We start from the raw sequence: 20,246 nt of genomic DNA, 5'->3' as shown, positions 1-20,246 counted from the left end.
GAACAGTACTGAGTATTCTTTTTAATCTTTCTCTTTCTAAGAACTTTTTATTTCTAAATTAATAATGCTTGTTCAACCTAATCCCTAACATTTTAAATTTGTTCAATCTTCCGTCAACATGCCATAAGAAAGTCAAATTAATCATTAAATAATCGATACTGTTAATAAGTTCCCGTCATTACATTATTGCCCATACTTTAGAATATCTTTTCATTTAAACTCATTTCCTAAATCAACGAAAAATATGCTCTCTTTTCATTACATTTTTTACTTGTATTATAGTTCCAATTAAGTATATTTTAGCCTATGGACACTATAAAAAAAAAATTATCGGATTCACATTCCTTTTACTTAAAAAATAAGTAATTTCATAAGAATGTTTAATAATGATATTAATTTATTAGGCTAATTCAAAAAAAAAAAGCACAAACTTTAGGTCGATGGATAAATTTGGTCTAAACTTTTTTTTTTGTCTTATAAAAAGCATAAACTTTAAGTCAAGTGATAATTTAGGCCCCAATTTTTTTATCTTATAAAAAATCACAAACTTTCACCCTTATCCCAAATTTGACCCTTGCCATTAACTCTCTATTTGAAGTTAACCTTGTTTTAGGAAAAAAGGTTCTAACCATGAGCTTAGCAGATCTCATTCATGGTGTCTCTCGATGGGCGGCTGTCTATAGTTTTATATTACGACAAAACGATAAAGTTTAGCTAGAGAAATTTAATCTAAAGATTTTTTTACTTGCTAGTAGAGTGTAGGAAATGATGAACAATTTCACCATTATTCTCCAAGCCGTGACTCCAACAAGAAGACAATGAATAGTGTTTTAAATCCAGCTAGCAAGTGCATGTGGATTTATTGCCAAGGACAATCAATGGATTTAAGTTAAGGGGGTTAGATTTAGTATTTGAGTGAAAGTTGATGATTTTTTTTAAGACAAAAAAGAGCTGAAGTCAAAATTGTCACTCAACCTAAAGTTAGTGCTTTACACTAGCCTTGATTGGTGGATGGAAGTACCAAAGTGCGTCAGGTGGTATCTTATGGTTGATAAAGGTTGCATTTAGGAGTAATCCTTCCCTCTAATCATAAGAAAAGAAAGGTTTTGATTTGGGTAATCGGACATTGAAAAATTATTTTTTCTTATAAGAGCAAGTGTAAGCTTATAAGCAGTAGCTCAGCGCTAAGAAGTTGGTTTTTGCACTTTGCTTACACACATGCAATTCGAACACATTTGTTTTTCGACCTAAAGTTAGTATTTTTTTAAGAGACAAAATAAAAAATTAAGCCAGATCTGTCCATCGACCTAAAATTAGTGTTTCTCTTTGGAATCAGCCCCTAAGTAAAAATTGATGGATTTAAGATTTTTTTTTAAGACGAAAAAGTTTAGGATATAATTGGGATTAGATTGAGATTGAGATTATTTTACGAGACAAAAAAAAATTATGATAAAATTAAGACCAAATGAATTTGGAGTTTTTCAAGGAATTAGGCTCTATTTTTTCAGGCGGGAACGTGTATTTCAACTTACTGTAGTCATCATTTATCGAATTTTGTCCTCGCCACAGAAAAAGAATTCTAGATTCATCCCCGGTCTGGTCTCACGTCAACATCTCGACACCCTTTCTTCGTTAGAGCTGTCGTGCTGCTCCTCCCCTCCCCCCTTATCTTCTTGTCGAGTACATCCCACCATTTCCCCTCTCTCTCTCTCTCTCTACTTTACATTTCAAGAATTGCGACGATAGAAGATAACCCCAAATTTACGTTTATTATTATTTTTTTTTTGGGCCAGTGATTTTGACAAATCGTTATAAATGGGGGTGGGCGACGACTTTAGGGGGATGGTTTTGCCAATGGTGGGAGCGGCCGACGAGGAAGATGCCAAAATTCAGGGCAAATATCTTTCTCGGTACGACCCCCCTTCCCCCCAATGCGTGTGTTCCCATTAGTTGGACAAGAAGTTCAAGCATAAAAATTAGCTTTCGGTACCCAAATTAACGTACAAACGGCGGAACGGTTCTTAAATTTTGACTTAATATCCAAAGTTATCTTTAAATTTTTAATTCATTTAATGTGATTCTTAAACTATTCCCGGATGTTTAGTTTAGCCGGCAAACTCTCGACTTGTTCAACATGCTCTGTAAAATATTACAGTGTTTTTATCTAAGTTTGTTTTAGCCTACGGTCTCTATAATTGTAAAAGTAGAACCTCATTTAGAGTTGCATTGAGCTGATATCCTTGCTATTTTAGTTTCCTAATTTAGCTCAAATTGGTTAAGAAAACACAAAAAATTGTAAATTTATCTAGTTACAAAATTTGGAACGAGATTTAGATTAATATAAATATGAGAAATCTATAGATAAATTAAGGGCTAATTCCAAAAAAAAAATGCCAACTTTAGATCGAGTGATAAATTTGGCCTAAACTTTTTTTTCACATAAAAAAACATTAACCTTAAGTTGAGTGGCAATTCTGATCCAAACTTTTTTTTTTGTTTCGAAAAAAATCATAAACTTTCACTTAAATCCTAAATCTGACCCCTCTTAACTTAGATCTATTGATTGTCCTTAGCAATAAATCCATTAGTACTTGTTAGCTAGCTTTAAAACACCATTTATTGTCTTCTTTTTTGAGCCAAAGGTTGGAGAATAATGATGAAACCGTTCATTGTCTCCTACACTTCACTAGTAAGTTAAAAAAATCTCTAAATTAAATTTCTTTGGCCAAACTTTGTTGTTTTGTCATAATATGAAGCTATAGACCATTGCCCATCGAGACACTGCAAACAAGATCTGCTAAGCTCATGGCTAGAACCTTTTTTCCTAAAACAAGGTTAACTTCAAATAGAGAGTTAATGGTATGGGTCAGATTTGGAATAAAAGTGAAAGTTTTTGATTTTTTATAAGATGAAAAAAATTGGGACAAAAATGATCACTAGATCTAAAGTTTATGCTTTTTTACATGACAAAAAAAAATTTGGGACAGATTTGTCTCTCGATCTAAAGTTTGTATTTTTTTATGAAACAAAAATTTTATGCCAAATTTTTCCTTTGACCTAAAGTTAATGTTTTTTTTTTTTTTTTTTTTGGAATTAGCCCTTTTTACTGGCTCCTAGATTTGCCACTGTTAACCCTTGTCCCAAATTTTCCTTAACAATCAAGAGATGGAAAACTTCTAAGCACATGTTATTCGATCGTTCCAAGCTGAGTGTCTCGAGCGTGAGCTCTCTTATAGCAAGATATAGAAATCAACTCCCGAGCACTAGAGATTGAAGAGTGAGCACAAAATCAAAGATCCCAAACAAGATGGAAGGTAGACTTTCTCAATAGTGAGAATAGTTGAAAAAAGATAACCCTAGGTACTCTAGGTTTTACCCAAATGTCAAATCTAATAAGATGCTATTTGGACTGACATGGAAATTCAACTCCAAAAGACAGTTTTCTTGAGCATGAAATTTGGGAAAAGACTAGAGCCATTATGCAAAAATGCCTCATCAGTAATGGCATGGGAAAACAAAAAAAAAATTCATAGTAGAATTGAGATTAGACTTAAAATAGGTAGTTTTTTATGAGATAAGAAAAAAAGGTTTATAATACAATTGAAACTTGACTATAAGTCTAAGTTCTTTAATAAGATGAAAAAAGTTTATAATAGAATTAGGATTGGAGCTAAAGTTGGAGGCTTTTTAGGGTATTAAGCCTTTATAAAATTGGCGAAAATTGGCTAAGTTTTTTCAACTAGTGGGGCCAAAGTGAAATGAAAATACTTTCGATGGACTTTAGATGTAAATATTTTGAGATTTTTTTTGGGGGGAGATAGCAGGCTAAATTATTTTAGCATAAAGTAGAAAACCCTTTGAATTATATCAGATATATAGAAAAATGAGTGGGGCCAACGTCCCCAACCACCCCTACTTTTTTTTTTTTGAACAGAACCACCCCTACTTTAGGTCGGTCTTTTTTGTGAGGCTACATCTGATCAATCTTGTTTACATTGTAAAAATACGAGATTGCATTCATAGTAAAAGTTCTGGACGTCGGCGTCGCTTCCATTTTACTAGGCCGCTCAATTCCTTCATCCGCTAATTTCCTCGTACCTTTTTACAAACATTGACCATTCGATTGGCGATCAGACGTCATATCTAAAATTAGATCTGAAATGTTTCTCAATCACGTCACCGGAAAGCAAAAAACCTATGAAGACGTCCCCATAAAAAAACCCCCCTCCCCCATGAGGGGTCGTGCCCAAAAAGTAACACTAGTTCGACGATTGCCCGGTCTTTCAAGCTATAGAGTTCTTGCTACCGTTACCGCTGCTACTAATGAATCCACTCAGCAAGACGCCGTTCCGATCACCACACAAGTCGTGCTCATAATGACCGAATTCTTTGCCGCCATGAAAACGGGTCAATTCGTACGTGCAAACCCCCCTCAAAAAGGAGCGATGGTCCCCTCTGATGCAGCGTACCCAGAAGGAAAAGACGAACTTTTTGTGCCTCCATGCTGCGAGCAAAACAAGCAGGTGACGACGGCATGGACCGTTGTGGCGCTAGTGGTTCAGCTGCCACCGCAAAGGAGACACAATATCGCCTTCGCTTCACCACCTCCCACTCCCTCTTACCTAAAGTTGCAGTCAAATGGGTTCTCGCACAATCACCTACGGTCCAACCGGCCGAAGGATCAAACCGGAGATTGAACCGGTGCTTGGTTGAAGCGGCTGGCCTGGCCCAGTGTAGTTTTCGAGCACCATGAGCTAGAAGCTTTGAGTTTTAAGCCTTTCTATCTTGCCAAATCAGATGCTTTGGACTTGGGGGAAGTATGCTTGCGCAAATGGGATGGTCGCTGGGAGGGCGCGGGCGGGCCTAAAGTACTTCCCTAGACTTAGGCCGTGTTGGTCCACTAGGTCCTTTCCTAGAACAAAAAGCTGGCTCGGTGGGAGTAGTCATGCACGTGATTGCCATTTTCACGTCCATCTTCTAGGCCCCAGCATCAGACATTTCTGTGGTGCTCTTTCTGAAGTTCGCTCTTTCTTTCTTTCTTTTCTCTCCTTTTCTTGCGGATTGATTATTACATCTGAGCAGACCAGCGCTCGCGTAATGCATCGTCATCCGACAAGAATTACTCCGTAGGGTAATTTGTGCATTGGTCGGCGATGAACCCAGCTGGGGTCGAAAGCAAACCCGATCATTACGCTCAGAGAGGATTCAACCAAGATTCAGCTGAGTATCATTGATGTCAAGGGCAAAGCTAAGGTGATGTAAATCACAAAAGATTCGGCTGGAAGTTCCTTACCACTTCCCATTTCAACGCTCGGTAAGTTAATGTATCATTGTCTCTAGGACAAATTCAAGAACCTTGAAACTCTGCCCTGGACAGTGGACGCTTATAACCCAATCCACTGCCTAAAAATATGAGTGAAATGGAATGGAATAGAAGGATGCTTCGCATAAAATTTTCGCCAAAAATGCAGTCTGTCAATTTAGTATGCAATGTAAAGTATGAAGATTCACGTTGTGATTTTACTGGGCCAGGCAAAATGAGAGACAATAAATAAGCCAAGATATTTCAGAGAGACTTTGAGCGTCAGCAAAAGGGTGCGCGCAACTTCAGTCCGAAAGAATTCCGGTTGCCTATTCATCCACTCGCCATTGGGATTGAAGGATGTTGTTCCTTGTCTTGCTTAATACAACAGCAGTCAATTCATTCACGTCCAATCATCTCCTGCATCACCAAAAAACAAAAGATAATTCTCTACAAGCCTAGCCCCCAAAAAAGGGCAAAAAAGATCGGACATTCGCGTTGACTAATGTAGATTGATGACTAATTGCGCATAAAATAAGGATACGATACTTACTATCTTCTGGGAATAGAAGTATGGCTGCTAGCCCTGTCAAAATTCAGTACGCTGAATAAGGCACATGCTCTAGAATAATTTATACTGCAAAAGCATTGGAGGAAAAGAAAGAGAAGGGACACTTTTAACCATCGATCAATACCTTCCCGGCTGTCTGCCAACAGCATTTAAGCCAGCCCTGCCGTTACTTAGCCCTTTGCCATGAGCATTCACAATGCCGGATTTATCAAGATGTGCCCCGTTGGACACGAACCCAGGTGCTTGGCTTGGCTTTGTTTCTAGACCGTTTGAACCCAGAGCATCCTTAGACTTGCTCAGTACTGTCACTTTGGAAGTACTCCCAGTAATGCTAAAGTTTATTCCATTAGAATGCATATGCATTGTTGGCAGGCGCAAGGAATCTTCAATGACATTGAAACTATTTTCAGAAGCATTCATCTGTTTGCTATCGATGGATGAAGCACTTCTTAGTCGGGCCTGTGCCATAGGGGTAAGAGCCACAGAGGGCATCGATGAGGAATGGGGAGATGACACAGCAGCTGCGGCAGCTACTTTCGCAACAGCTGCTGTAGCAGCTATCATTTCTTGAGCACCTTCACGCAGCTGAATGTAGTCCCCCTCAATCACAAAAAACTGTAATAGCACAAGACATTCTCCAGTTATATTGGATCTTTACTTATATCAACAATATTTAAGATAGTCATGTGTGTGCACGTGTGCAAGAATGTAAACTAACTTATCAAGAAACTCACTTCTGGATGACTAGCAACAAACTCATCGAGTTTCCCATACTTCCTCTTGTAATCGTGCCAATGTAAGGGTGCCAGCATTTTACCCAGTCTATTTGGCAGCTGTAATAGACGCAAATAGCTCATCAGATCGAATCAATCTTTCATGCAAGATGGACAAAGTGGCCTGCAAAGATTATTTCCAGGGAAACAAAAAACACTAACCGTTGAACTAATTCGTATTTTACCACCGGGTGGAACGGTGCGAACTATACAAGCCAACAAGGATCTTTCATCAAGAAGATTAGTTTCTGAATTTCTTCCACCAGTTGATTTAGTAGCCTTCCCAGTTGGAATAACAATTTCAGGAGCAATTTCATCAACAGCGTGATTGTTGCCACTGGCATCACTATTAGCAGGATGAACTGAAGTAGGAGTTGGCTGTTCAGCTTTAAATGCTTGAGCCTCTATTTCTTGATTAGTCCCACTGGAAACATTCTCCTCCTATACCATTAAAACGATGTAAACTTCTTTTAGCCACACAAGTTGCCTGAGGAGGATGAACTCATGACACAAGCAAGAGATATTGCAAAAGTTACAAAGGCATAAACAGCAGCCCACCTTAGATTCAGTACTCTGTTGATGACTGTCCAAAGTGAGAGCATCATGAAATTGAGATGAAATTTGGTTTAAACTCTGCTTGGGCTGGGAGGATCCCAAGTAGCCTCTATCAATAGACTCGGTAACCTAGTGGATAGAAGATCATGGTATCTAATTCAAAATTGTGGACAAAAGTGTGAAAAGGAAATTTCTCAATGATTAGACGGGTATTGCAAACGCCACCTTTGCTTCTCCAGTAGATGATGAAATCACAGAATTAAGCTCTATTACTTGGCTCACAGGAACATCCGTATATTCTCTTTGAACGACTTCACCATTAACATTCATCTCATAGCGATATCCAGAATCAGACTTCAGTAAGTTTTGTTCATTCTGGCTTTCTGAATGCTGTATGTGCTTTGATACATGTGCTTCTCCAGATACATCCTGTGGATATGACGAACCAAAACACACGAACCCAATCACAAAACCTTAAGAAAATTCGTCATTAGCACTTAGGGATTATATGCTATTTTGGATATAACCTGTTGATTCTGCCACTGCTGATTGGCCGACAATGAAGGTATTGATTGATACTGATCAAGCTGAGAGTGAGGAACATTTGATGGCACAGATTGTGGGATTCCTCGTTGATGCATAGCAAATGGATGAAGAGAAGAGACCTGAGCAGGTGGAAGGTATGCAGGCAGTCCAAGAGGTGAGGATGACCCAAGGGGAACGCCAGTAGCATGGTCCATCTAATTTGAAGTTGCCACATATCCAAAACAATTGGAGGTTAGAGGCATCATGACAAATAATTACTAGCATAATTTCAGTAAAACAACACAAAGTGCAGTTATGAAACTTGATTATCTACTAATATTTCTGATTCAATACGCAGGTCCAACATCTTCTGCATAACAACCCAAGAAAGTTCTCTTTCCAAATCTTGACCATAAAAACATTTTTCAGTGACTCAATAACCTAGCAAAGCCAAATGACAGAGACAAGATGTTTTCCAACAGCTGTTTTTCCATGAAATGAATGCCCTAGGATCTGGATCATTTTCCCGGTCCTGAATCTAACTTGGCCCATCACTGACAAAAGAGAAGATCCCATATTTGGCATTATACCTGGGATGATCCATTGCTTGATGCACTGCCAGAATTATCACTTGAAAGCGCAACAGTATTCCCACTGGATCCATTAGAATCTAATTGGTTGTCATTGATCTGTCCAAACTGAGATGCATCCTTCATATTTGTTTGTGGTATACGTGATTCATCGGTAAAGGATCCACATCTTTCTCTCAGATCAGCCAATTCAAGTTGAAGCTGTTGCATTGCATGCACATGAAATCTCTCTATTTCTGCCACCTAACAAATGCAACACATTATAATATCAGCATATGAAGATCGGAATAGCCCAATAACACTATGACCTAAAAATCTTAACATGAAACAGGTTAACCGCAGATGAGAGATACAACTAGAAGTATGAAAGAGAGATCATAGCATATTAACCTGTCGTTGCCAACCCATCCAGAGCTGATTGCATTGTTCAGTTCGTTCCCGCAGTTCAGCTTGAAAAGAGTGAGATTGCAAAGCATCCATTTCCTGAACACGTGCAATCCAAGCTTGGGCCTCCCTCAACTGATCTTCCTTATATATGATTGTCTCTTGAGCAACTCTATACTGTAAAAAGGGAAACGAGTAAGAAATAATAATCGGTGTAAATTATTGAGAACAACATTACGCGCACCAAAGTACACTAGCACATCAACCAAATAATTCATTTAGAAAAATAAAAAAGGATAAAACATATGATTTTCCTTATGCCAATAAGAATTGAAATTTGTTAACTCTCGAAAAGCTTTTCACTTGAGAAGCCTACACAACAACTCTGTTAAGCAGCACCGACCTGTTCCTGCAAGTCCATGACCTGCCTCTCTTTGTCCTGAATATGTTCTTGAAGGTCCTGAATTTGTTGCAAGTGTTGCATTCTTTCAGCTTCGGAATGATCACGCTCCCTTCTGCACAGAGTAAAAGAGAGAAATTACCATCATCAATGTCACTTCAAGATGTCTAAGCATCAGACTGTCCAAATCACAGGAATAAAACCCATTGAGGTAAAAAAGCTGTAGTAGAAAATAAGCCTAGCATGTTAGAAGCACACAAATTAAAGCTCTCATTGTGAATGAGTTAACAATATTGCACCAGAGGCACAATCAAAGAGAAATATTTTATATCATCTGACAAAGTAACATGTAATGTTCTCGAAATTAAGGACACACCGAAAAGTTGCTAATTCTTTCTTTTGTTCTCTTAGAAGATCCTCCTTGGCCCAAGCCTGCGAAATTGAAGGGACAATTGAGAGTGATAACTAGAAAGAAGCCTTGAAATGAAAGTAGAAGAATACAAAAATGGTCCACAAACCGCCTCATTGTCTCTTTTTATAGCAATAAGCTCTCGATCTCTCTCTTCCATCCTCCTTTCCAAGTCATGGATTGCTTGCTCACTTTCATGCAGTTGCTCCTGCATGACCATATAACAGCACATTTTAAAGGTCAGGGCCAATATATTTGAAAAGTTTCAGTCCATGATGACTGGTCAGAGCTATAGGGTGCCAATAGCCTAACATGAGATACCATTATCAAGCAGAGCAGGAGAACATTGATTGGGCACGTTGCATGCGCAGCTTATAGAAATGGGAAATGCTCAGTTGGCCTTTTATTCTAAGACCAGGCATGTTCCAAGCCTTTATATGGACTTATGATTGCTCGTTGGAGACTTCTATTTAATACTCCTCATTGGAAAGAGAAGAAATAAACTCAAACGTTTCACCTCAGCTCCGAAGGATATCAAAACAATATGAGGATGCAAATCAAGGTTGTCCATGATCGAGGAGAGTGCTCCTAATAATTGTACTCCAAACAAGTACTTATTTTGTATATGGAGAAACATATGACTGAAGTTACAGTACATTATTAAAGCAAAAACTTCAGAGTTCACTTTGACTTTAGCAGACCTGAAGTTTGACAGCTGCATCCTCACGTTCCTTAATTTTAGATTCAAAGGAGGTTTTCATTTCAGCAATCTCAGATTTAGCGATCATCTGAGCTCTAAGCTCAATCTCTAGATGCTGAAAATCCTCTCTCTTCCTTGCAATGCTCTGAAGCCGCTCCAATAGGTCATCACCCGAATTGCCATCAATTGTAATTGTACAGAAGTCGAGGTGCTGTCTTCCCTGCTGCACCTTATTTAACAGCAAAGCATATCACTTTTATGTCCATAGTATAAGTCCCAACCACAACATCATGTTTATTACCTCATATATTGTTCTCTCATCAGACTGACCTAATCTTGGCCTCTCCAAGTCCTGTTAACAACTAACATGTCAGGAGAAATCAATGAAGGGAGAAAATAAGAGATGGCGAGTATAATGACTATTCTAAACAATTCACATATGCGTTAGTTCAATGAATAAGCCCCCCCTCGCCAGATAAAAAAAAGGACATTAAAAAATGGCAATCTCTTTTCCTATACCAAAGCGGGGAACCGGGGCTAGTGAGGCTAGAACCCAGATTCCGGATCTGCAAAAGACTACATTATCATCAAGCCGAATTACCAATTTAAATTATCAGAAAGACGGAGAATAGTTTAGACAAAGTGATAGGCAACTCTAGGTCTCTCTAAACTTTTTTGAAAATCAGGCTGCCAATGCAGCAAAAAGGCTGAACCTAGCTAGTCACTTTGCAAATTTAACTTCTACATCAAGATTCTGGAGAAAGGGAATATAAAGAGTACCAAGTCCTTTGAGGTACCGAACCTAATCATACAATTCGGCTTTTCTCCTCCACCGGACATCAAAGAAAGGATAGCTAACAGTCGTTATCTACTGAGAGTATAAAAGGTAACAGTTCTTCGAATACAAATTCGAACGAGTCCCACTGTCCACGATCACATCACAAGAACGCCCGACACGACATTCGCGCAAAATTTTCCGCACCCAACAGTGCGGAGAAAGTGGAAATGCAAGCACCAACGAATGACGACCGCTACGAACAACACATATTCCAAGCCAAATAGAAATCCAATCCCCAACGGGCTCGCGACAGTCACTTAGAGTCATGCACGCACCACGTCTTTCCGAAACTAAACTCCACCTCTACCGAAATGATCAATTCACATTACGCGAAAATCGAATGACTCGGGCGTTTGGATTCGATTTTAACCTCGTTCCCGGAGCTCCGAATCGGCTGATGCTCGGAGACGGCGCGCCACTCCATCCGGGACGAGGACATCGGCGACGAACCGGCGCGATTGGTGGCCACACCGGCCGGAGCCTCCATCGCACTCCGACCCGCTCGGCGCTGCTGCCCCAAACTCCAAGAGCTCCCCCTGTCCCCTCCCCTCTCCCGTGGCCCCCCCCCTTCTTCTCGACCTTTAACAGCCGCAAACCCTAGACCATAGAGAAAAAGAAGAGGGCACCTCGGGATCGAGAAAATCAGCCGGCGAATTAGGTCTGGGAGGAGCTAAGCGGAGAAGGAGGTCCGCCGCGGCGGCGACGGCGAGCGAGCGAGCGACGCCGACGGGATGAGCAGTCGGGGGCCCGTCTGAAGATTCAGGGGCGGAAGGGAGTGAGGTTTTGAGATTACAGGGTTTTGCAGGTCCTCGAGTGCAATTAAGAGTGTGTAGAGAGAGAGAGAGAGAGAGAGAATTGGAAGTGAAAAATCTCAACGCTGAGGAGACGCCCGGTATTTATAAGGGCTCACATGATTGGCGAGTGCACGGACCCTCTTTTTTGGCGCGTGTCCACGGGAGCACTGTCGGATGGGCGGGCCGGACGGATACGGGCTCGGGCTCGGGCCCGGGCCCGGCCTTTGGGAAGAGCCGCGGCTCGGGCCGGATAATGGGCCGGGCCGCTGATCGGGTCCAGACATTCCGAACCCATTCGGGCTTGGATGATGCGTGGTGTGAACCGAATCGGGTCTGTAAAAGGACCCGATTGGAAAAGAGCTGAAGCTGTAGTGTGAAGCCCACAATGATGAGCCCGCTGGATCCCACCATGTACTTTCTTCTAGCTGGCTCTTCTAGAGTGTTGGGCTATACAACTGTAAGTCCACGGCACAATAACACACGAGCATGTCTTTTCTATGGACGAATGCACAGTTGGTACTGCAAATCAAGCCAAAAACAAAAGAGAAGATGAAAGAAATCAAGTCGATATTGTTAAGATTGAGTGCTTAAACACAATGAAATAGAGAGTAAAAGCGAGAAAAAAGAAATCTGGACTTGAGATTTATCCTTAAACTAGGGTTATATCCATCCGAAAGAAAAATTCCACTATAATTAGCACTTCGTACCTTTTTATTACAACTCTCAATTACAAATAATAAATAAATAAATCATTATATATACCAATAGTTATTCGTGGGGGTAAGTATGGTCCAGACGGGCAATTTCCATCTTGATATTGGATATCATCTACTAAGAGCCGTTCAAAAAATTGGAACCAAGAACCGCCTATTGATTCCATGGATCCACTTGGAAAGTAGACTACTTGTCTGGTCCGATTCTTGGGTTGGTCCATGAAATCAATCCCCAATCCCTACAATTTGTATTCATCAATTAATATTATGGTGCACCTAGTTTCTATTTATGTTCTTAAAATGAGCCGTTAGCTCTTACTTTTGTATATGACGATAAAGCGCCGCAACATTTATGGACATCTCCAATCAATCATTTCCTTCCTCTTTGTTTGTTTATTTTGTTTTGGTTAAGAAAGCAAGTAAATGGATTATTAGAATGAAAAAGAAAAGTAAGGGATTAATCCTATTACACACTCAAGAGACAAACTTAGTTAAAATATTTAATAACCACAAATATATATTTAGTCAAAAAACTATAAGATAATTAAGTAATTGAGATGACTTTTTGTTTTTTAAGTAAATACATATTGCTTCGGTTCGGTCCGGGCGGTTTTACACTTAGAATTGCGAATCGGATGCACACTCACCGGTTCCACCACATTTGAATCGAGAACCGAATTGGTCACCATGGGAATCGTCAATTTTAAGCTTGTCCAAATAGTTCTCGATTATTTTGCACACCCTAGTTATTTATGAGCCTAAGTTCAAACTACTACTATAAAAACCCTTCGGCAGCTTGGGATGTTGCCCTCTTAACCCCATCGCCCTGGACCCTCGCCTACTTACTAGAAGGTAGGACCCCGTGCCCTCTTATCAATGTGGAGTATGTATCAGACTTCACCATATAATAACCGAGTAAGGGTAACATCGTGCTGTCTACACGGTACCCGGTGGGAATGCATGCTTCATACTTTACCAGACATGCGTTGAAGGAGGAGGAGTATGACCACGACAAACCCACCTTCAATATTTTCACCACTTCCAGACATAAGACCGTTGACTCGTCATTTTAATAATGGATCGGCGGCAGGCGACCCCGTTGTTTAATACGAATCGCAGCACGAAACCGGCCCATGATTGGAAACATTATGCTTAAGGAAAACGCAGTTTCACGATCCCAATCCCTCGGACCCCGCGGATCGATGGGAAAGTCAACGATGTTCTGGTTGGTCGACAGGCCAGCCCAAACCAACCCCCCCGCTTTCCCCGGGGGACGACGACGAAGCCTTTGTTAGAACCCGTCCCAGTTCTGTTCTGCACACGTACGAGTGAGTTTCTTGAGCCGACTCCCGTTTGTCAACGCTCGAGGTTCAACCCCTCTTTCGCCAATGGCGAAGCCTGTTCTGCAACTGTTGTACGCACTACCCGCCGCCGAGCGCCCGCGTTCGTGGTTGTCCTCGAGTGCGGAGCGACCGGTTTTTCACGCATCCCCGTAGGAAGACACGGCACGAGATCGAGGACGATAAGCTTCGGACCCGAGACGTAATGTCTTTGGGTCATTTTCTTTTGGTGCCGCTATTCTACGGCTGGTCCCCGTTCGTTTCTTGACTTCGAGATATCTTTACAGCCACGATTTTGCCAGCTTATGTTTCGACCATCGAAAGTTTTGGGAAGCATCTTGTGTGTTGGGTCCTTCTGCATGTGCATGTCGCCTACCTTCTTTTTGCTTTTTGGTCCCAATTCCCACTGTTTTTTCCCAACAACGTTCTCCTCAATCAATGGTTGGAAAATTCCCCCTCCAACCATGCCTCTGCTAATGAGGTCCAGTCAACGCATGCAATCCAATCATATCTCTGCTAATGAGGTACAGGTGTGGATATCACTCGTATGCAAATTGAATTAAAATAATAAAGTGAGCGAGGCATGAATATATCCGGATTGTAGCCACAGGCTCCTATTATGTGGTTGTAGATTCGGTTGTATACTATAATGATTTCTCACACAATTAAAATCATAGAACCCTAGCCAAGTAACTTCGTCTAGCTCAATGTCGCATGCGCATGTTAGCTAAAATGACTCAATTGGTTTGAATCAACGAATGCTCGAACTAATTGGTTCAAAATCAAAGTTCAAGAACTTAATTGCATATCACGTAAGAGTGCGTGGACCGAGGATGGATTTATAATTTTTTTTCTAGTGGGGGCCGTATTCTATCAATGCATCTTCCTTGATAAATTCACACCTTATGTATTTGTATGCTTTGTTTGTCTAAACCAATGGCATTTTCATTATTGTGGAATTACTTATTGAGTTTCGTGAACTACATTTTTTTTTCTAGCGGGGATCAATCCTAACTGAGTAGGTTTCGGATTTTTGGTCAAAAGTTGACTTACTCACCCTAGAACCAATTACCCCTACTTGTTCCTCAAACCCACCCAATACACCAAAGAGGGGATAGGGAAAATGATGCGTAAGTTAGAAGGTTATTACTTCCTAGGAGCATCGAATTTAAGTCCCATACAACAAAACAATCCGTTCAAATAATCCTTTTCGCCTCCTTCAACAAATTTGACATTATATCCTAACAACCAAATTGTATCCGGTATCGTATCCTAACCTCCAAGTCATCCGTGTCGTATTACAAGTGGCTTTTTTTCGTAGGATCTTTTTCCAAGTCTTCCACAATAAAGGCGTGCATCAGTCCTTGTCTAATGTAGAAGCGGACCGGATTGGATCGCACCGAACCAGCAAAATCAGCCTAGAGTATGTTTGGGACTTTTCATATGATTTTATTAACAGTAAAAACCACAATAACACTATCCGTTTCAGGGTGAACATGATCAACTTTCTATAATTGGACCATCGAGTCAATTCTCATGATGAAACCGATCATCCCCTAATGAACAAGCATGAACCCCTGCTAATCTGAACGCTTTTTGGGGTTAAAAACGAATAGATGCTTGGCGTATCGTACCTTCGAACGCCAAAACCTTTAAAAATAAATATATATATTAATTTAATGGTCTCCAATCATGATTTCTTTCCCCATTTAAATCGTGCTCCACACGTTTGAGGTTCCCACCTCGCACGGTGCCCCCCTCCCCAACTACCTCCTCCGCTTACGAAAAGCGGTGGAGTAAACGGGGCTCATCCCGACTTTCTCCACTAGACCCGGAAAGTGCCCGGAATTGGGAATTCGAATTTGAAATGATCAGCAATTCACAACATAGTTTTATTTATATATTTTTCATTTCCATAAATGATCGATACTGCTATCGAACCGGTAAAGGGAAAACACATTAATTTACAAATAAAAGCAAATATTCCTTCTTTTCGCTTTTCCCGTCGAGAATATTTACAGGAATAGGGAGAAAGAAAATATGGAAATCAAAGCATTCACGTTCATCAGACCAGACGCTTTCGTCGACATCATCGTCTCCAACGAAACAACCCCGAGCATTGCCGCCCCGCAAAAAATTTCAGCTGATACAAAGGACCTAAAAAGAAGCCATAAGAAAGAAAAAAAAGGGGAAAAAAAAAAAAGAACAAGGTGACTCTTCAAAGTTGCAGAAGTGATTCACGCATCATCGACCGACCCAGAACAATATCTAACAATGAAAGGACGTGCTAGCATGTGATAATAAGAAGAAAATGGTGTCCGTGTGATCAAACCCTGAAGCACCACGCGTGGTGGTGGTGGTGGTGGTGGTGGCCGTGGCCGTGCCCGCTGCCGTGAGAGGAGGGGTGGTGGTGGTGGAGGGAGCTCTCCCGGTCGATGGACTCCTGGACGGAGCGGAACTCCTCGACCTGGCAGGGGATGGTGATGGGCCCCTTCTGCTCGAACCCGAACTCCTCCTCGGCCTCCTTGAGGAGCTGCACGAACCGCGGGTGGTTCACGTACATCACGGGTATCACGAACCTCCTCCTCTCCTCCTCGCCCTGCCCCACCATCACCGCCAGGCACCCCTTCGGCACGTCATGCTCGTGCTGCCGCGCCTGCTGGTGCTGCTGCTGCTGGTGGTGGTGGTAAGGCAAGTGCAGGTGGAAGAACAGCTTGTCCCCGCTTCCCATTAGGGAAAAAAACAAAGAAACAAGCCAACACACAGGGCGAGAGAGAGAGAGAGAGGGAGAGGCGGAGAGAGGGACGGAGATGGAGGGACTGATGTTAGAGGGAGGCGGCGAGAGAGAAGGGCCAGGGGTCGGAGGAGGAGATGGCCAGCTGGAAGAGGGTGAAGGAGGAGTCGGTGAAGGATCTGGGGATGTTGCTCATGGTAGGCGACGATGACCGATCAGCATGTGGGGGTGGGTTGAGAGATGAAGGGAGGAGAGGTTCGGCGGAGGAGGCGATGGCGGACTTTTATAATGGGAGGGTAGAGACGGTGGACGGAGCTCGCGTCTGCGTTCCCGTTCCCGTTCCCGTTCCCGTCGTGTAGGGTTTGCTCCGTTTGCTTTGCTTTGCTTTGCTTTTAGCTTTGCTTATACACAAAGGGAAGAAAGAGATGGAACGGTCAATATCTCGTGGGGATCATTAGTGCGAGAAGATCAAGTGGTTCTGGTCGCTGCGCCTTCTCGCTCGCGCTCGCTGAGAAGGAGATGAGATAAGGATCGTTTTTCTTTTTCTTTTTTAAATTTTAAACTGGTTTTTTAGAGGATTTTTTAAATTTTTTTTGCCTGCTTCGCGGGGCCTGGCGCGATTTGTGTGGATTTCTCTCAAAGCTTCTCCGTATTCTTTTGACTGATTTTATTCTCTAGTTAAACTTCTGGACCCAGCTCTTTCGAAATTCAGAAACTTGCCACGAGATTATGATCAAATTTTAAAACTTTTAAAAGTACAATCAAGCAGCTCTAATACATATTAAATTAGCATTAGATTTTATCTACGTGTAAGGGGAGACCTGCGGCATAAAATAAATGAGGTAATAAAATAATAATCATGTCTGATAACACCTTAAAGTGGAACGTATGGCCTGAAATCCATAACTGTAAATATAAAAGGATTTAATTGTCTCTTTTTATACACTTAACGCATTGGATTCCCCCTTCCTAGAAATTGTAACACGTTGGAATTCCCCTTCCTAGAAATTGTTCCCATATAGATCTTGATTACTAGTCTATATCCATATGGTCGCCCCTATTTTTTTTTTTCTATTTTAATCCTCCTTTCCTATTCCACTTTGAAAATTATGAAAGGAGAAATAGGGCCCTTTTTTATTTTTTAAAGTTTCCACAAATAGCCATTTCTATTTCAATCAAATAAAAAAGATAAATGGGGACATGATTTTCGTCGCACGAACTTTATATTCTCCCTAAATTCATGTTAGGAACACACTCTCGATATCTCCATGAATTTAATTGAAAATATATTATGAATCTCAAATTATTTCCACTGTAATATAAGTAACTCCAACTTTTTTTTGCATCGCCAAAACTTTAAATTTCTCAATTGCGATGGAAAATACATTTATGAAAATGTTGAGTTAGTTGTGTCACAATAGATAAATTTAGAGTTTTAAGTGATGTAAAAAAGGAAAAGACAAAAAAAAAAAAAAAAAAAACCCAAAACTTTGTCAAAAGTGACAAATTTATTTAAAACTTTTTTTGTGATGTGAAAAACCTCGAACTTTGCTAATCGTGACAAATTTACCTAAAACTTCTTTTGTGATATAAAAAACTCTAAACTTATATTATTGTGACACATTTACTCTAAGCTATAATGCATTTTAGTATTTTTATTTTTAATTTTTTTCTTCTTCTTCTCTCTTCCCTTCACCGGCCGCTGGCAGAGGGAAGCTAGCGTTCGGTGAGGGCTAGCTAGGGTTGCCTTTGTCAACGTTGGGCGAGGGTTGGCTAGGGTGACCCTTGTCAACGTCAGGTGAGGACACCTTGGATTTGGCAAGGGAGGCCCTCGCTCGACCCAACTGAAGGCCGCCCTCATTAGCGTTGGGCGAGGGTGGCTCTAGCCAGCTTAGGTGAGGGCGGCCCTTGCCGAACGCCAACTTCCCTCCGTCATGGTTGGCGGAGGGAAGAGAGAAGAAGAAGAAAAAAAAAAAAAAGAAGACAAAAATGTCATTGATAAGGTAAATATGTTACAGTTTACAAATTTTAGAGTTTTTCATGTTACCAAAAAAAGTTTGGGTAACCACCCACTGTGACTTGCGGTTGAAGGCTCAAGACATTGTTCCTCTCGCAAAGGTCCAAGCGTTCGAATCCCATTTGCATCGTGCTTTGATTTACAGGGAGCAAGCGTGGTGATAACTCTACTCTCTCCTAGGGTTTACTCCGCCGTGAAGCGGCGCACGGAGGTTCCTTGGGTCACAAAAAAAAAAATTTGGGTAAATTTATCACTCTAGACAAAATTAGGGGTTTTTGGTAATATATTTTCTCAATAAAAAAAATCGGAATATATATATTTTTATATTAACTCTAATCACAATACATAATAGAAAAAAAAAATTGAATTGACTTGCAAGTTTCGACGTCGATCTCCAACTAGAAATTTCTCTTAATTTCATGAATTGACTTCGCACCCACTCTTTTTTTAAATGACTCGAGTTTCGCATCAGCATGACTCCCCTAGAGCCGGTCCGTAAGATTATTGTGCGGACTTGCCCCTAGTAGAACCTCAAGCTCGTGGGACCCCGCGGCGAGGACACGTGGACAGGGAGAGGGTGGGAATGCGTTGCCACGTCGGCTTGCGGTGGGGCCCGGGCGATGATGATGATGGGGGAGGTGACCGGCACGTCCCGTCGGCACACGTCAGCATGGTGGAGGGGCCGCGCGGTGGGGGACCTCGCCCCCAGATGGCGCGCCTGATGAGTGATGATAACCAAGAAAGTCTTCGGCACAAAAAAAAATAATAATAATAAATAAATAAAAAGAGACGTCAGGGTCGGGGTCGGCAACAGCTCCTCTTAACTTAATCCCAACGTTTTCATCATTTTCCTTCTTTCTTAATTCCTTCCCTTTATCGACCAAGAAAAAAAAAAAAAGAGAAAATTCCTCCCTCTTAGCTTAAAAATCCGTCGCAACATGACAAAGAAAAATATTATATTTAAATATTTAAGTATATGAAAATATTTATACCATTCCGAGTACACGTAATATCAATCCAATTGATTAATATGTTAGGAATTTCTAAATTCTTTTCAAGATAAATATATTGAAAGTATTAAAATTTATCATAAAAATATAATTTAGTCTTAGACTTTTTAAAAGTACAATTAAATTTTAAAATTCATCAGATTAGTCCAATGAAGTCTTTTCATAAATTGGACTTTTGAAAATGTTAACATTTGATTGCGTTTTCGGAAGGTTTTAGGATTAATTGTACTTTTTTTTTTAAGTTTTGAAATTTAATTATACATTCGTGATAAATTTTAAAATTTTCAATATGCTTATTCGATTTTTTCTATAGATGTTTTTTTTTTAACACCTCCTAGCAAAATCTTATTACGAAATTCGAATTGAATACCGGGTTAGTGACAAAATCATCCTCGATTTTCATTTTAATTTTCTTTTCCTGACCGGATGTGACGCCGCAATCAACGGGAGAAATTGCCGTTTGAGCAAAAATTTACAGAATAATTCGTCTAGCGTAGATGGTGGGGGGGGAGTACAGCCTCCCGATGATGATCTTCCAAATTAAAGTCAAATTTTAGATCTTGAAAAGACGGTACGTTAGATATGGTGAAT

General features: G+C 40.7%; 2 protein-coding genes across 4 annotated transcripts; both read right to left on the bottom strand.

Annotated features, from left to right (window-relative positions):
• Positions 1-5,416: 5,416 nt before the first annotated feature.
• Positions 5,417-11,903, bottom strand: LOC104437401. Of its 3 annotated transcripts, none has more exons than XM_010050345.3 (16): positions 11,418-11,903; positions 10,511-10,561; positions 10,211-10,438; positions 9,619-9,717; positions 9,477-9,532; positions 9,104-9,215; positions 8,707-8,877; positions 8,317-8,559; positions 7,729-7,941; positions 7,427-7,630; positions 7,205-7,330; positions 6,809-7,087; positions 6,608-6,706; positions 5,998-6,488; positions 5,856-5,888; positions 5,417-5,722 (listed from the first exon to the last, which is right to left on the bottom strand). In XM_010050345.3, coding segments are annotated over exons 1-16 (2,523 nt in total). In that variant the 5' UTR covers positions 11,535-11,903; the 3' UTR covers positions 5,417-5,721. The 3 variants fall into 3 exon arrangements, with proteins under 3 accessions (XP_010048647.1, XP_010048665.1, XP_010048660.1); XM_010050363.3 differs by having other exon boundaries at positions 10,211-10,429; XM_010050358.3 differs by having other exon boundaries at positions 10,211-10,432; positions 11,418-11,552.
• Positions 11,904-15,762: 3,859 nt separating this feature from the next.
• Positions 15,763-17,024, bottom strand: LOC104437432 (auxin-responsive protein SAUR32). The gene has a single exon (XM_010050373.3). The coding sequence runs from the start codon at positions 16,623-16,625 to the stop codon at positions 16,221-16,223; it is 405 nt and encodes a 134-aa protein (XP_010048675.2). The 5' UTR covers positions 16,626-17,024; the 3' UTR covers positions 15,763-16,220.
• Between the last annotated feature and the right edge of the window lie 3,222 nt (positions 17,025-20,246).

This window comes from Eucalyptus grandis, chromosome 1, assembly GCF_016545825.1.
Source record: "Eucalyptus grandis isolate ANBG69807.140 chromosome 1, ASM1654582v1, whole genome shotgun sequence".
NCBI classification, from domain to species: domain Eukaryota; kingdom Viridiplantae; phylum Streptophyta; class Magnoliopsida; order Myrtales; family Myrtaceae; genus Eucalyptus; species Eucalyptus grandis.
This window is presented reverse-complemented; position numbering and strand designations above follow the sequence as displayed.

Excerpts from the sequence above, each read along its gene's own strand:
- LOC104437401 (XM_010050345.3), bottom strand. The coding sequence starts at position 11,534 with ATGGAGGCTCCGGCCGGTGTGGCCACCAATCGCGCCGGTTCGTCGCCG. Across the intron at positions 10,562-11,417 it reads TTCGGAGCTCCGGGAACGAG|GACTTGGAGAGGCCAAGATT; the intron begins GTTAAAATCGAA and ends AGTTGTTAACAG. Across the intron at positions 7,631-7,728 it reads AGCAGTGGCAGAATCAACAG|GATGTATCTGGAGAAGCACA; the intron begins GTTATATCCAAA and ends TCATATCCACAG.
- LOC104437432 (XM_010050373.3), bottom strand. The coding sequence starts at position 16,625 with ATGGGAAGCGGGGACAAGCTGTTCTTCCACCTGCACTTGCCTTACCAC.